The sequence below is a fragment of the Homarus americanus genome, unplaced genomic scaffold, assembly GCF_018991925.1.
Source record: "Homarus americanus isolate GMGI-L3 unplaced genomic scaffold, GMGI_Hamer_2.0 scaffold49667, whole genome shotgun sequence".
In the NCBI taxonomy this organism is placed as follows: Eukaryota; Metazoa; Arthropoda; class Malacostraca; order Decapoda; family Nephropidae; genus Homarus; species Homarus americanus.
This window is the reverse complement of record NW_024738608.1, coordinates 8,337,957-8,352,079: the sequence shown is the minus strand read 5'-3', so window position 1 is coordinate 8,352,079 and position 14,123 is coordinate 8,337,957. Positions and strand designations below refer to the sequence as shown.

General features: G+C 42.4%; 1 protein-coding gene across 3 annotated transcripts in view; it reads right to left on the bottom strand.

Annotated features, from left to right (window-relative positions):
* The window catches only part of LOC121874244 (inter-alpha-trypsin inhibitor heavy chain H3-like), an 89,834-nt gene that overhangs the window by 67,735 nt on the left and 7,976 nt on the right, over positions 1-14,123 (bottom strand). For all 3 annotated transcript variants that reach the window (XM_042378327.1, XM_042378328.1, XM_042378326.1), the window contains exon 2: positions 12,878-12,950. In XM_042378327.1, the coding sequence (XP_042234261.1) occupies positions 12,878-12,950 (73 nt within the window). The remainder of the gene's footprint in view (positions 1-12,877; positions 12,951-14,123) is intronic.

Below are 14,123 nucleotides of genomic sequence, written 5' to 3'. Positions count from 1 at the left end.
GAGTAGGTACGGACAAGTAGGGATGGAGGAGGAGAAGGAGGTCATAGCTCTAGGGGTTAAGAAGGATGAGGCAAGGAAGAGGCTGGAAGAGGGACGGGAAGGGGCAGAGAGGAGGGAGGGGGGACAGGTGGTCTGGATTATGTAGTCAAGACGATTGTCAGCGAACACCTGGGCCTCCACACACTCTCCTTCCCGCCACTAACCAGCGGAGGGAGGGAGGGCGAGAGAGAGGATGGTGCATACACATACTTTCACCTTTCACCTCCATATGTAGTGGTCAAATAAATGCCGTCTGCTGAACCAGGTAACCAAGCCGGAAGAATTTAAATTACTCTCCATAGCATCAATCTCAACTACTACATCAGAGTCCCTGTCTGGCACATCTGGTATGTGTGTGTGTGTGTGTGTGTGTGTGTGTGTGTGTGTGTGTGTATGTGTGTGTGTGCGCACCTAGCAGTCTGTATCTGTATTTTTTATCCCTACTGTGTATTGAAAGCGTCCGTCCATGTTAATTTAAAATATATTGTCATTTCTACTACTACTACTACTACTACTACTGCTACTACTACTACTACTACTAATAATAATAATAATAATAATAATAATAATAATAATAATAATAAAACAACAAAAACAAGACCAGTGTGTGTTCTAATATGCAAGTGTACGTGTGTGTACGTGCGTATTGTAAGATTTACAAGTTAAAATCACTGCCAACTTTGCCCGCGTATTAGTTTGACAGTCAGTCTTGGCATATAAAAACAAAATACCAAACATTATTTATTTACCCTGTCTTCGTCTTAATATTAAAACTATTCTCTACTATGGTAATAAAATCATCACACCACAGGGCGAGAACTTCCCTACACACTGAACCGATTTTGTCAACATCCGGGTTTTGACGACCAGAAGACTGTAAACAAAGAGGGTGGCGTAAACTGGCACAATGTTGATCTTTGATACTGTGTTTTGACGAGTTAACTCTTCCTGTTGTCTCTAGGTCTACGGAAACGTACGTGTGTGTGTGTGTGTGTGTGTGTGTGTGTGTGTGTGTGTGTGTGTGTGTGTAACGTAACAGCGTGTATCGAGAGCAGCTATTAGTAGTGGCTATAAATAAAGGGACCAGCAATGTGACAAAAAGGAAACTTCTGCTACAACGGAAACAATAGCAACATGAACAAGCAACAACAACATTAAAAAAACAACAGCAACAACAAGTAATAAGGTCAAATGAAACAACAGCAAGAACAATTGCAAGTGAAAACCAACAGCAACAGTGATAGCAACAGACATTAAAAGCGAGAGCGGTAGCAGCAACGACAGCAAGAGAAAACTCAAGAGTTACAGTATAAGCGACAGCGAGTGAGGCAGTGAAAGCAAAACAATATCGACAGCAACAGCAGGAGGAAGGAAGTTGGCCAAGAAAGTCCTCCCAAAATATCTAACGTAGCAGCCAAGTCCTCGTTCATGCCAGGGGGGTGGAGTGCTGGCGGCTGGGGTAGGAGGCCGGAGGTAGGGGGGGCAATAGGAGGGGGATCTGGAGGGATAGGAAGTTAGGAGGGGATGCTGGAGGGATAGAAGTTGGGAGGGATGCTGGAGGGATAGGAAGTTAGGAGGAGGGATGCTGGAGGGGATAGGAAGTTAGGAGGGATGCTGGAGGGGATAGGAAGTTAGGAGGGATGCTGGAGGGGATAGGAAGTTAGGAGGAATGCTGGAGGGTTGGAGGCTATAGATGGTGTGGAGGTGGCTAGGAGAGATGGGTAGTAGCTTGGTATACGAGGCTAGGAGGGATAGATGAGGGAAAGAAGGAGGTGGACAGGAAGCTAAGTGATGAAGAGGAGGAGTGGAAGGAGGAGGAGAGGTGAGTAGGTGGCTAAGAGGGGTGATGAGTGGGGAATGAGAGGGAGAGAGGGCGCCAGGGAGAGTGGAAGGGAGGGAGGGTAGGGGGAAGGGAGAGAGGAAGGGTATATTATTAAGTAAAAATGACAATTGGAAGGAAGAGAGAGAGAGTGAACGATAGGGAAGAGAGGGAAGGGAATTGAGATAGCTAGAGGGGATAGGGAAGGAGAGAGATGAGAGGAGAGGATAAACTGCATGCCACTCCCACCCACATTGCTAGCGACGGACTCTGTCACCCTCACATCTCCTGCCTTACCCCACACATCCTGCCCTCACCCCACACCTTCTGCCTCACCCCACCTTCTGTCTCACCCACCTTCTGTCTCACCCCACATCCTGTCTCACCCACACATCCTGCCTCACCCCACCCCACCCCACACCTTCACCTCACCCCATCTCACCCCACCCCACCTCCTGTCTCACCCCACACCTCCTGTCTCACCTCACACCTCCTGCATCACTCCAGCCCACACCTCCTGCCTCACCCCACCCCACATATCTTGCCTCACCCTACACATCCTGCCTCACCCCACACATCCTGCCTCACCCCACCACACACCTTCTGCCTTACCCCACACCTCCTGCCTCACCTCACACCTCCAGCATCACTCCAGCCCACACCTACTGCCTCACCCCACACATTTTTGCTTCACCCCACACATTACTTGCCTCACCCCACACCTCTTTGTCTCACCCCACACCTGCTTCACCCCACACCTCCTGCCTCACCCCACACCTCCTGCCTCACACAACACTTATACGTATCTCACCTCACACCTTGCCTCACCTCACACCTTGCCTCACCTCACACCTTGCCTCACCTCACACCTTGCCTCACACAACACCTTGCCTCACCTCACACCTTGCCTCACCTCACACCTTGCCTCACACAACACCTTGCCTCACACAACACCTTGCCTCACCTCACACCTTGCCTCACACAACACCCTCTTTCTCACTACACTTTATATAAACAAACTGGCTCTCATACAAACAACACGGAGACTCGTAAACACACTGTATAAACATTATATAAATAGATAAACATTATATGGCGTATACAAAAAAGGAACATTTGAACAGATTATAACAAAATTCTAATTTCATAAACACTATAAAACATTTTCCTAAACACAGGAACAAATATAGTACCAATGTTAGGACCACCACATGACGTACTGTACGTATTGTAAACATCGCTATAGGTTAAACACACTTTTAGGTCTTGTATAAACATCATTATAGGTTAAAACACTCTGTTAGGTCTAATATAAACATCGCCACAGGTTAAAACATATTACCAGGTCTGATAATAAACATCGTTCCAATTTACGCCAAGTCATTTTTCCCGTAAACACTATCTAATCAGTAAACACTAATAGATCTAATATGAACATAACTTAGGTCCGATAAACTCTGAAGTTGTATAAACATTGCCGGTTCTTGATACAACATCGCTCTCTCTGACTCCACATATCGTCAACCTAAAGAGATGTTCCTTACACCTCATAACTGTCGTTTATACATGCAGTAATGTTTAAGCTAGTGGAGTGAAATATGCTAAGTCAAGTTGTGTGAAATGCGGTGATATTATTATTATTATTATTATTATTATTATTATTATTATTATTATTATTATTATTATTATTATTATTATTATTATTATTATTATTATTATTATTATTATTATTATTATTATTGTTATTGTTGTTGTTGTTGTTGTTGAAGTTTGTGTTTTTATTTATTCATATATTCAAGATATTTAACTGCCATGTAGAGTTAAAGGGAGAGATATACAATTATTTAAAGTGGAAATACAAATGAAACAACATCGCTTATACCGTACAACGAAACTACGTCACAAAAACGAATCTCACACCGAAACTGTCTCAGCCTAAAAAAATTAATAAAACACTTCTCAAATACTTTATAAAGAAACAATAACGAAAATACTTTATAACGAAGCTACTTTATAACGAAATTACTTTAGTTAATAGCCTTTTCCTAAATGCTTCACTAAAAACAAAATTCTCTTTTCAGTGTCTGCGTGAAAGGTGGACACTGACTCGTCTCGTATGTTACACAATGTCATAAATCCTTGTGTTTATGGGGCGGTCCTCTCCATTAATCGTCAAGGATAAAGGGCTTCTCTACTCCCGTCATGGGTGTCTCAAGTGACGGAAATAATGGCAATATCTGTCTCGTTGTGGTGACGAATGATCTATAGACATGTGGATCTGTTTATTCTCTTCTATCCCATTATTTACTGTCTTTTTTTCTCTCTCTTTTGATTGTCTTTAATCTTTTATTCTTCTTATTTGTTTGTTCGTCTCTCTCTCTCTCTCTCTCTCTCTCTCTCTCTCGTCGCTCTATTTGCCTGTCTATCTCAAGTGACATTTGAAGCGGTGATAAGGTGTCTCGTTGTAGTGGTGAGTGACGTATGGGCGTTCTTGAGAGATTGACTTCCTCCACACTGTCTGTTTCTCTGTCTATCTCTGTCTCTCCTCGCTTGTTTATTTCGGTTCGTCCCCTCTCTCTCTCTCTCCCTGTCTTCATCTCCGTCTTTTTCTGTCTCTCCTTTACAGTCTGTATCTCGTTCTCTTAGGTCTCTCTTCTTCCCCGTCTCTCTGTTTCTGTTTGTCTGTATGTCTTTCTCACAGATCTCTCTTTCGTGTCTCTCCGTCTCCCTGTCTGTCTGTATCTGCTTAGCTGTCTGTATATCTGTCTGCCTGTCTGTCTTTCTCAGTTCTCTCTTCCCCGCCTGTCTGCCTGTCTGTCTGTATGTCTCTCAGTTCTCTCTTCCCCGCCCGCCTGTCTGTCTGCCCGGTCTGTCTTTCAGTTCTCTCTTCCCCCTGCTCTGTCTGCCTGTCTGGTCTGTATGTCTCAGTTCTCTCTCTTCCCCGCCTGCCTGTCTTGGTCTGTCTGTCTTTCGCCTCTTCTTCCCCGTCTCTCTGTTTCTGTTTGTCTGTATGTCTTTCTCACAGATCTCTCTTTCGTGTCTCTCCGTCTCCCTGTCTGTCTGTATCTGCTTAGCTGTCTGTATATCTGTCTGCCTGTCTGTCTTTCTCAGTTCTCTCTTCCCCGCCTGTCTGCCTGTCTGTCTGTATGTCTCTCAGTTCTCTCTTCCCCGCCCGCCTGTCTGTCTCTCCCCTCTTGCACCACACAGTTATTATACATGCTCGTCTCGGTCACACTAGTTTAGTTACCTCTTAAATTCCAAATGTTTATGTCCCCACAGGAATCACTGTCATGCGGCACTCAGCGAGGCGGCGTGAAGAACTATATTTGTCAGGGCTGCGGCAGACACCATATTACTATTACTTACACACACACACACACACACACACACACACACACACACTCTTATTCTATTAAACCATTTACAGGAATGTTTACATATAGTGTATATACATATAAGATAATGGGGAAGGCTTATTAGGAGAGAGAGAGAGAGAGAGAGAGAGAGAGAGAGAGAGAGAGAGAGAGAGAGAGAGAGAGAGAGAGAGAGAGAGAGAGAGAGAGAGTAAATAAAAGGCCTTACTACAATCAAACTAAGCAATACTGTAATCAATACAAGCAGATGCAGGGTGTTGATGGCTGGCTGCCGGAACACCCAGGGGAGATAAGGAGGATCTGATTCCTTATAAGAGCGTAAACAAGATCGAGTTCTCACAATATCTTTCTTTAGCATATATGTGTCTGTATATGTATCTGTCTCTATGTACGTATAATTTCATACATATACTGTATACTTTTCACACTATTGCATACGTGTAGAGTATTGTTTACGTGCTGACATACTCCTCAACTCTGTCTTTATTTTGTCTATCCGAATTTCCATCAAGTGTGCCGGTGAACTGTGTTATATCCGGGTCGGTCGGGTATTTATGGCTGTGTCAGGATCATTAAGCTAATCGGAGCTGAGTGGCCTGGGAGAGTTCGGGTAGTGAGTGCTTCATTGGTGTCTGAGTATAGTGCATCACACCAATGTCAGGTGAAGTGGTTATTAGCTGTCTTGCTCGAGTGCTGCACCTATATTTGGCTAGAGTACAGTTAGTGCTTCACCAAGGCGACAGGTACTGTTTCAGCACCGTCTGGCTGGAGTATATATATATATATATATATATATATATATATATATATATATATATATATATATATATATATATATATATATATATATATATATATAGGAAACAAACAGGCAGCAACAGCCGCCACATCTGGTGGTAAACATGGCCACAGCAGCTGGCGGTGTATATATACAGCAGCAGCTAAGTGGCTGTGAGCTGGTCAGCCTCACACTAATACTGCCGTCTTCCTCCAGCAGATGCCACCTCCACTGTTACAGGCACGGGTTAAACTGTTGAATGGCGAGGCTCTTCGCCCTTTCATCTCATCCGCCTCTTGTTCTCTCGTTAAAAGAAGAAGACGAAGAACAAGAAGTGGAAAAAGAATTATTACCTCTTATTCCACAATTGATTCCCCAAGCGGATACGAGTTAAACAAACTAAAGCTGTTAAGTCTCTTGCTTTCATCTTTAATGTATTTCATATAACCTCCTTGAGGAAAAGAAGAAGAGGAAGTAAACATAGAGAAAGAGAAATGAGAAGATTCCAGCTCTCAAAAATCTGGCCCCCTCCCTCACAGGTCCCAGGTCGTCACCATCACTTCGTCCCTCCCTGACCAAATATCCCTTCCCCTAGAGACAGGCCTGACACTTGACATTATTAGGGAGCTGCCACACTCTACCATAAACGGATGAACTGTACAGGAAGCCTCCCTCCATCCACACATTCATCATTCACTACATGTAACTCGCTAACACAACTAATGGCCCCTCAGGTACTCACGCCTGTTAATTATACAATAGAAGTCAGATAGGACAAACATGAACTCCGCTGCTTCTCAGTTGGGCGCTGTAATGTTTCTGCGGTTCGTCTTGCACAGGATGTAAGGGAGTACCCCATAAAAAAGCCCTCGCGCAGCATGGGGACAAATCTGATTCTGAGGTGGGTTGTAAAGAATGGCGCGTTCCCCTCCCCAACCTTCCTGTTTTGATTTTTCCTACGATAGCAAGAGCGCCAAATCATAGATGTGGGTAATGGGAGATGATAAGGATAGTGGTTGGAGGGAGGAAGGAGGCTAGGGGGAGAGGGACGGTAAAGGGTTGGGGGGTATCTTAGATGTACAATGTTGTGTCTCAGTAAACCTTCCGAACCTGACATACTGGTAGTCTTATTGTTTAGCCCCGAGAATAAATCCTGTGTGGTGAGCCCTGGTCCAGCCATGCACCTCACCTGGGTCATCTACATATATGACTCGGTGATGTTGATGGTCTGCTCCTGTTCGGTGTCAACAGATAAAAAAATAAATATGATTAATAGTCTGTTCCCTTCCCTGCTAAATTGTGGGCACGTCGCTGTTCACTCATACGTTAGAAATAGCATTATGTTAATATGCAAGTAAACCAAATGAATGAAATATCCAAAGGTTCTCCTTGAAAGTCACCGAAGCTGTAACATTAAGAGGCCCTTACACTCGCATCATTTAAGCTGCACTCTAATATCATGTCTCCAGTTTCACCTGCGTCAAGGTCATGTCTCTTAATCCAGTTCACTGTCAGTAATTACTTGAAATTCCTCTAAACGAGGTGAACAAAAAATCCAAGAAAATTTTCATTAAATTCGTATATTTCGAGAGATCTAATAATTGCGTCCATAATATACGTAATCTATATATTTAGTTTGTAAAATATAAAACTAAATTAACGAATGCAGATTTAAAATCGTGAACAAAACTCCTAAGTCCATTTTGTTGCATTATGATATTACTTATTGTTTATAAATAAGAGCCAAATGAAAATATAAATCTCTGAATCTGAGTTAAAGTATTTCTCTTAATCATTTCTGGTTAAACAAAAAATTACATCATCAAAAGCTAAAGTGGGTTCAGATTTAGGTCATCATTATTATTGTTGTACATCCTCGCCAGGCCAAGATGACTAATATAATGCGTGACGTATCGGATCATTCTCGCCGCCGTGACAACAAACACATCACCAACACTACGCTTTAATTTAGTATTTATTTTGGTCTTAACATATCTTCATGCCTTAATATATTCGCGTACCCAAACTTTTTTTTATCATGGAAAAAATTGATTTGTAAATAAGTTAGGTAAAAAACATAGCATTTGGTAGAAAATCCCCAGAAAAGGAGAATGGAATTTTCAATATATTTTGTCTCGTTTCAATATTATATTCAGTTTATATTATACGAGAATAAAATTGCTACAAGAAATATATAACCTTACCGGCAATAAGTTCTGCACGACACGATAAGAATCTCTGACCTTCTCGTACATATTTTTGTTTTCATTCATAGCGACAATGTCTTTTAGGGATCAGTCATTCAACGAGATGGATATTTGCTTATTCTTTTTATTGATGATTTAGTCGCTACACTAACCCAGGTCAAGCAACGGGGGGCACCATGGTATCTTAAAACAAACACTTTGCTGTCTCGGGTGTCTTGTATATGAAAATAATAATTAAATAAAGACAACTAATGTTTATATTGTGCTCCTCTCTCTCTCTCTCTCTCACACACTGTCTCCATCTCACTAAATTCAACTTGACGTCTTAGAACAGTCGGAAGCCGCTGATATTTCATAGCATGATGGCCCTGGGAGAAAGGGCAAGGTTAGCGTCTCTAGTTACTTTGGCCAACCCAGTGTTGTGACTCCAGCTTACCCACCACAACAACTCCCACTCTCCTCACCCACGCCCACATTTACGCTCCACTCATCCCGCCCACGCCGACAGCAACTCCCACTCTCCCCACCCACGCCCATATTTACGCTCCACTCATCCCGCCCACGCCGACAGCATCTCCCACTCTCCCCACCCACGCCTACATTTACGCCACACTCATCCCGCCTACGCCCACAACAACTCCCACTCTCCCCGCCCACACCCTCACCCACTCATCCCCACCCACGCCCACATCTACACCCACTCATCCCACCCACGCCCCCACCTACGCCCACTCACCCATCCACCCGGGAGCGACCCATTACGCACAACAACAAATATATAACAACAACGAATCTCTTACAGCAACGAAAATGTCACAGCAACAAATACAGTACAGTACATCATAGCAGCACAGCTGTACCATAGCAGCACAGCCGTACCATAGCAGCAACAGCTGCAACATAGCGCGGCAACAGCCGCACCATAGCAGCAACAGCTACCGTAAGCAGCACAGCCGTACCATAGCAGCACAGCCGTACCATAGCAGCAACAGCTGTACCATAGCAGCACAGCCGTACCATAGCAGCAACAGCCGTACCATAGCAGCACAGCCGTACCATAGCAGCAACAGCCGTACCATAGCAGCAACAGCCGCACCATAGCAGCAACAGCCGTACCGTAGCAGCACAGCCGTACCGTAGCAGCACAGCCGTACCGTAGCAGCAACAGCGCCGTACCATAGCAGCAACAGCTGCGCCCATAGCAGCACCAGCCGTACCATAGCAGCAACAGCCGTACCATAGCAGCAACAGTTGCACCATAGCATAATAGCCGTACCATAGCAGCACAGCCGTACCATAGCAGCAACAGCCGTACCATAGCAGCAACAGCCGTACCGTAGTAATGTTTATGTCACAGCAGCGAATATATCAGTCAATAAAGTAAAGTGACGACTGTAACTTACATTTACAGCAAAATAATCATCATTAATCTCTCTGTTCTTACTAGTTTTTTATTATGACAATTCATAGAAAAAGCCAACAATTAAGCTTTCAAGGTACCTATAAATGAGGACTTCACACACACACACACACACACATATATATATATATATATATATATATATATACACGCACAAGTGGGAAGTATTGTTCATGGTTACAGGTTATCTGCATCACGTCTCACACGTCAGTTCTTTTTACGACAAGGTGTCCACAATATCTTCCTTTGATAATATTCAATAATTCTCTCTCTCTCTCTCTCTCTCTCTCTCTCTCTCCTTATCTGTTTTAGGAGCGAATGTCTTATCTAAAAATATTTAAACTCTAAAAAACAACTAAATCATTAAGCAGATAAACAAATAATGCCGCCAGCACACTGCCAGAGTCATCACACATTTCCCCACATTTTCAACTTAAATATTTGGCCGCAACAGACTATGTTAGACAATGTTCCTAAATTATGCGTCAGGCAATCGCTCTTCCCAGCCTCGTCTATAATTTGATCCAATATTTGGGCGGGTGAGAGTACCTGCAGGTTAACACGGAGGAGAAAACAATATATTCAACTTAAACAAATTGTCTGGAAGTAAGAATATATTTGCCAGAGAGCGAACTTAACGAAACTGAAAGAGGGTATAACATTATCTCTGAGTGGACAATGTTTTTATAAGTTAAAACTTGTTTCTTCAGTGCGGTAAAAGCATCTTAGGTTTACAAATGTAAATATATTTAAACAGTTGGAAATAATATCACTAAGACAGTAAAATGGGATAACTTTAAGAGACAAAAAAAATAGTTACTTAAAGATGATAAAAATATAATAAATTAAAGGGTGTAATAATATACTCCAAATGGTATTAGATTATCTTGAAAAAATATAATTAAGAAATTAAATGAAAAAAAAATTAGTACCTAGAGTTACTGAGTACGGACCTGAGGTTACAGCAATATTTATTTATCTGGATCCCAAAGAAATAACATCCAGAATGTGTGTGTGTGTTGGTCGACACGCTGTCAAACACTTGTCATGTACTGTTAGCAAGATCTATAAGTGTCATAACCAGGCATTGTTTGCTTACTGTTTGCGGTGTTCGCTGTATTCAAGTCTTTATTGTAAAAACAATAAGTTGACTCTAACAGACCTGGGAGTCTACCCTTTCTTCATGTGTTGTACCAATTACAGTAATAGTCAGCGCATATCCCTGACGGCCTATCGTAAAAACCCGACTGACTCACAAATATTCAGACAATATATATTACGGTTTTTTGCTAAATCGGTTATTTTGCAAAATTCCCGGCATGTATATTGGTAATTTTGCAAAATAACCGATTTCGCCAAAAAACGTAACATATACTGTACATGTACAGTATATATCCTGTATACAAAGAAAAATCTCATTGATCATGTGTAAAAACTTTGTACTACCTCAGGAAAATAAATCTTTCCTTTACTGAACATTAACTGTTACTCAGTGCGTAGCTGCGTAGCAGCCCGAGAAGGCCGACCTACAGGTAGCTAGCTGGCCGGCTGTGTGGGGTGCTGTGGAGGTGCTGTAAGAATGGTCAATAAGCCAAGCCCCTCTTAGTTACTAGTGAACCAGTTCTGATGGTATGGAGAAGCGCCGCCGCCGTGTTCATACTCCAGATTATTACAAGAACAAAATCCCATTTAAAATATACAGTAAAATATATACATCACAGTACTCGTTTTCTGTCATTTTCCTGAAATACTGTTGTTTGTCGTACATTAATAGTAGGCATTTATTTTCTGTTGTGAACAATAGTATACGAAATGAATAACGAGATCACTTGTGTATACGCGTGAATGTTATGTATTTAATGTCTAAGAGTTTGTTATCAGTACTGTACCTCTGTATTCAGTAGATACCTTGCTATTGTACAGTATAATACAACTACAATATACTTTCAGTAAAATTATAGCTTTTTGATCAGTAACACACCAATCTGAAAATAAAAGAGAGAGAGAGAGAGAGAGAGAGAGAGATTTTACTCGCCAGGAAGAGACAAAAGACATGGGATAAAGAGATCGATAGAATAGCCTGATCGAATTTACCCGCACAACACTCCACACACTCACCCAAGTCCTCACAAATAAAGTTTTTTATATTGAGAACTAACATATTGTCTCAATGTAATTTGGATGCCATCTTACCTACTGTGTATGGGGCTGGTGTAGGATACACTTCAATATATTATCATGTTTGAAGGAGACATCAAATATGAACGTTTGGAGACAGCGAAATTCCTCCTTGGCATCACGTCTGCTCCCCTCCCCCTCCCCCAGATCTTGTTGATAATACTCGATGGGGATTTATTATGGATTGCGTGTGTGTTCCGGTGTGGGTGAGGGTATGTGCTTATTTGTGGAGTGTGTGTGTGCACGTGAGCGCTCAGGCGTGAAAACTTGCTCTTGTTTGTACTATGTATTGTGCATACAATCAAAAAAGTATCTTTACGGAATGGTCCAATGAATTTCAAAATGAACGATGCGACTCTTGTTGTCTCGGTAGGTTTGTCAAAATGCTTCGTTCGTTGTGTCATTATTATCTAACACAAATTTGTAAAGATACTTTGTACATACAGTATAATCTGTGTATAATATCTGTGTGGGGTCCATAGCTGTGTAAGAACGAACTGTGTATGTGATGACGACAAAGTTTACATGCGTCTACGTCTGTGTTCTTTTCTGTACTTGCGGGTCTTTTCTCCCTCTTATCTATTTGCTCCAGGCTTTCTCTCCCTCTTATCTCTATAATAACAAAATAAAGACACCCAGCATCTACAAGGGGCCACAAAGTGCTCTTCTCACCCCCGCTTGTGAGTATCTCGGACCTCCAAATATAGCCACAATGAGCCATGAATTTCTTTACTATCAAGCACAAGTCTTCAAGGCTGACAGACGAGGGCGTCTGGTTCGTGTCAGAGGTCAAGACTAGGTCAAGTCCACCCGGTCATTAAGATATCAAGGCTTTCACTGGCGATTATTACACATGTGAGGAGAGACATACATGTGTGTGTATGTTCAGAAGGGTGGAGGTGCACACGAGTCTACAAGATGATGAGTGATGGGGAAGGACACACACGTACAGGGATAGAGAGAGTCTTGTTGCTCGTCTTCACCTTCAGACATACAAAGATCACTTCTCCACCCCAGGCTGGTTCCTTCCCTCTTGATGCCCCAAGGACGAGTATAACTTACCTGGGAAAAGTGAAGGAGCAGCAGGTGGAGGAGCAGCCACACCTGGGCCGGGCACATCATCCTCCCCATCCTCCTGGAAGTAGAGATGAGTCATTATCATCAAGAAAAATCTTTAATAATTTCATATTGCACGATTCCCTGTTAGGGACAGTGTAGATACAGTACCGCACACTAAACCTTCGATACACGAGGAGGAACACTGCTGGTACTGCACTCGACTGCCTTTACTCCCCCAACTACAAACTTACAGTACTGTAGGTACTCAGTCACAGATGGTTGGACTGGAATCGAACTATCGACCCTTAAGACAGGAGACAAGAGTTGTAGCCACTCGGCCGCCACATCCCTGCTTATTGTATTAGATTTATTTATACAAGTTAAAATGTTTTTCTCCAATGTCCATTACCATCTTCTGACGTAAGTGGTATTATTCAGTAATGCTATGAGAGAGAGAGAGAGAGAGAGAGAGAGAGAGAGAGAGAGAGAGAGAGAGAGAGAGAGAGAGAGACACCAGCATTACACCAGAACCTTCAGTTAGCTGGTGCTCGCCATAACAGCATGAAACTGAGGAGGAATACTAGAGGCAGTCATGTACTGTACTCCGCATGCTTCCCTGTCGGGCGCTATAATGTTTCTACACTTCGGCTTGAACAGGATGCAAGGGAGTCCCCAATAAACTAGCCCTAGCGCTGTGTAGAGGCAAACCTGATAATCCGAGTGTTAAGAGTGTGGGAGAGAGATAAGGACCAGTAGGTGCTGGCAAGACGTTGATTATGGTGTGTAGCCAGGAGAGAGAGAGAGAGAGAGAGGTGAAATTAAGTCGTTAAATATCCAGTGAACAAGGTCACCTTACTGTGGGTCTCTTATTTCATGAATCAAACATCGTTCATTTAGTGAATTAAACCTTCTGACAAGTGTATTTATGTTTGAATAATAATAATAACAAGGGCATGTTTCGGCTGTGAAACATATAATTCCAACAAAACATGATATACTGTATGTAATCTTGAATTGAAACGAAACGCTATCAAAATTCAAAGTTTCTTTGTATTTAGTTTAATATTCCTATCAGAACCGGTTCTCACGTAAAAAATAAACAGTAACTGAGTTTTTGCTGTACAATGAATTATGGATTTATTCCACCAAGCGACACTTAATTTTAAAATAAATAAGAATACCTCGTATACCAGCTGGACGCCAGCACCAATTAGTCAACAGGTAGACCCCGTTTTGCGGTTCACATGCC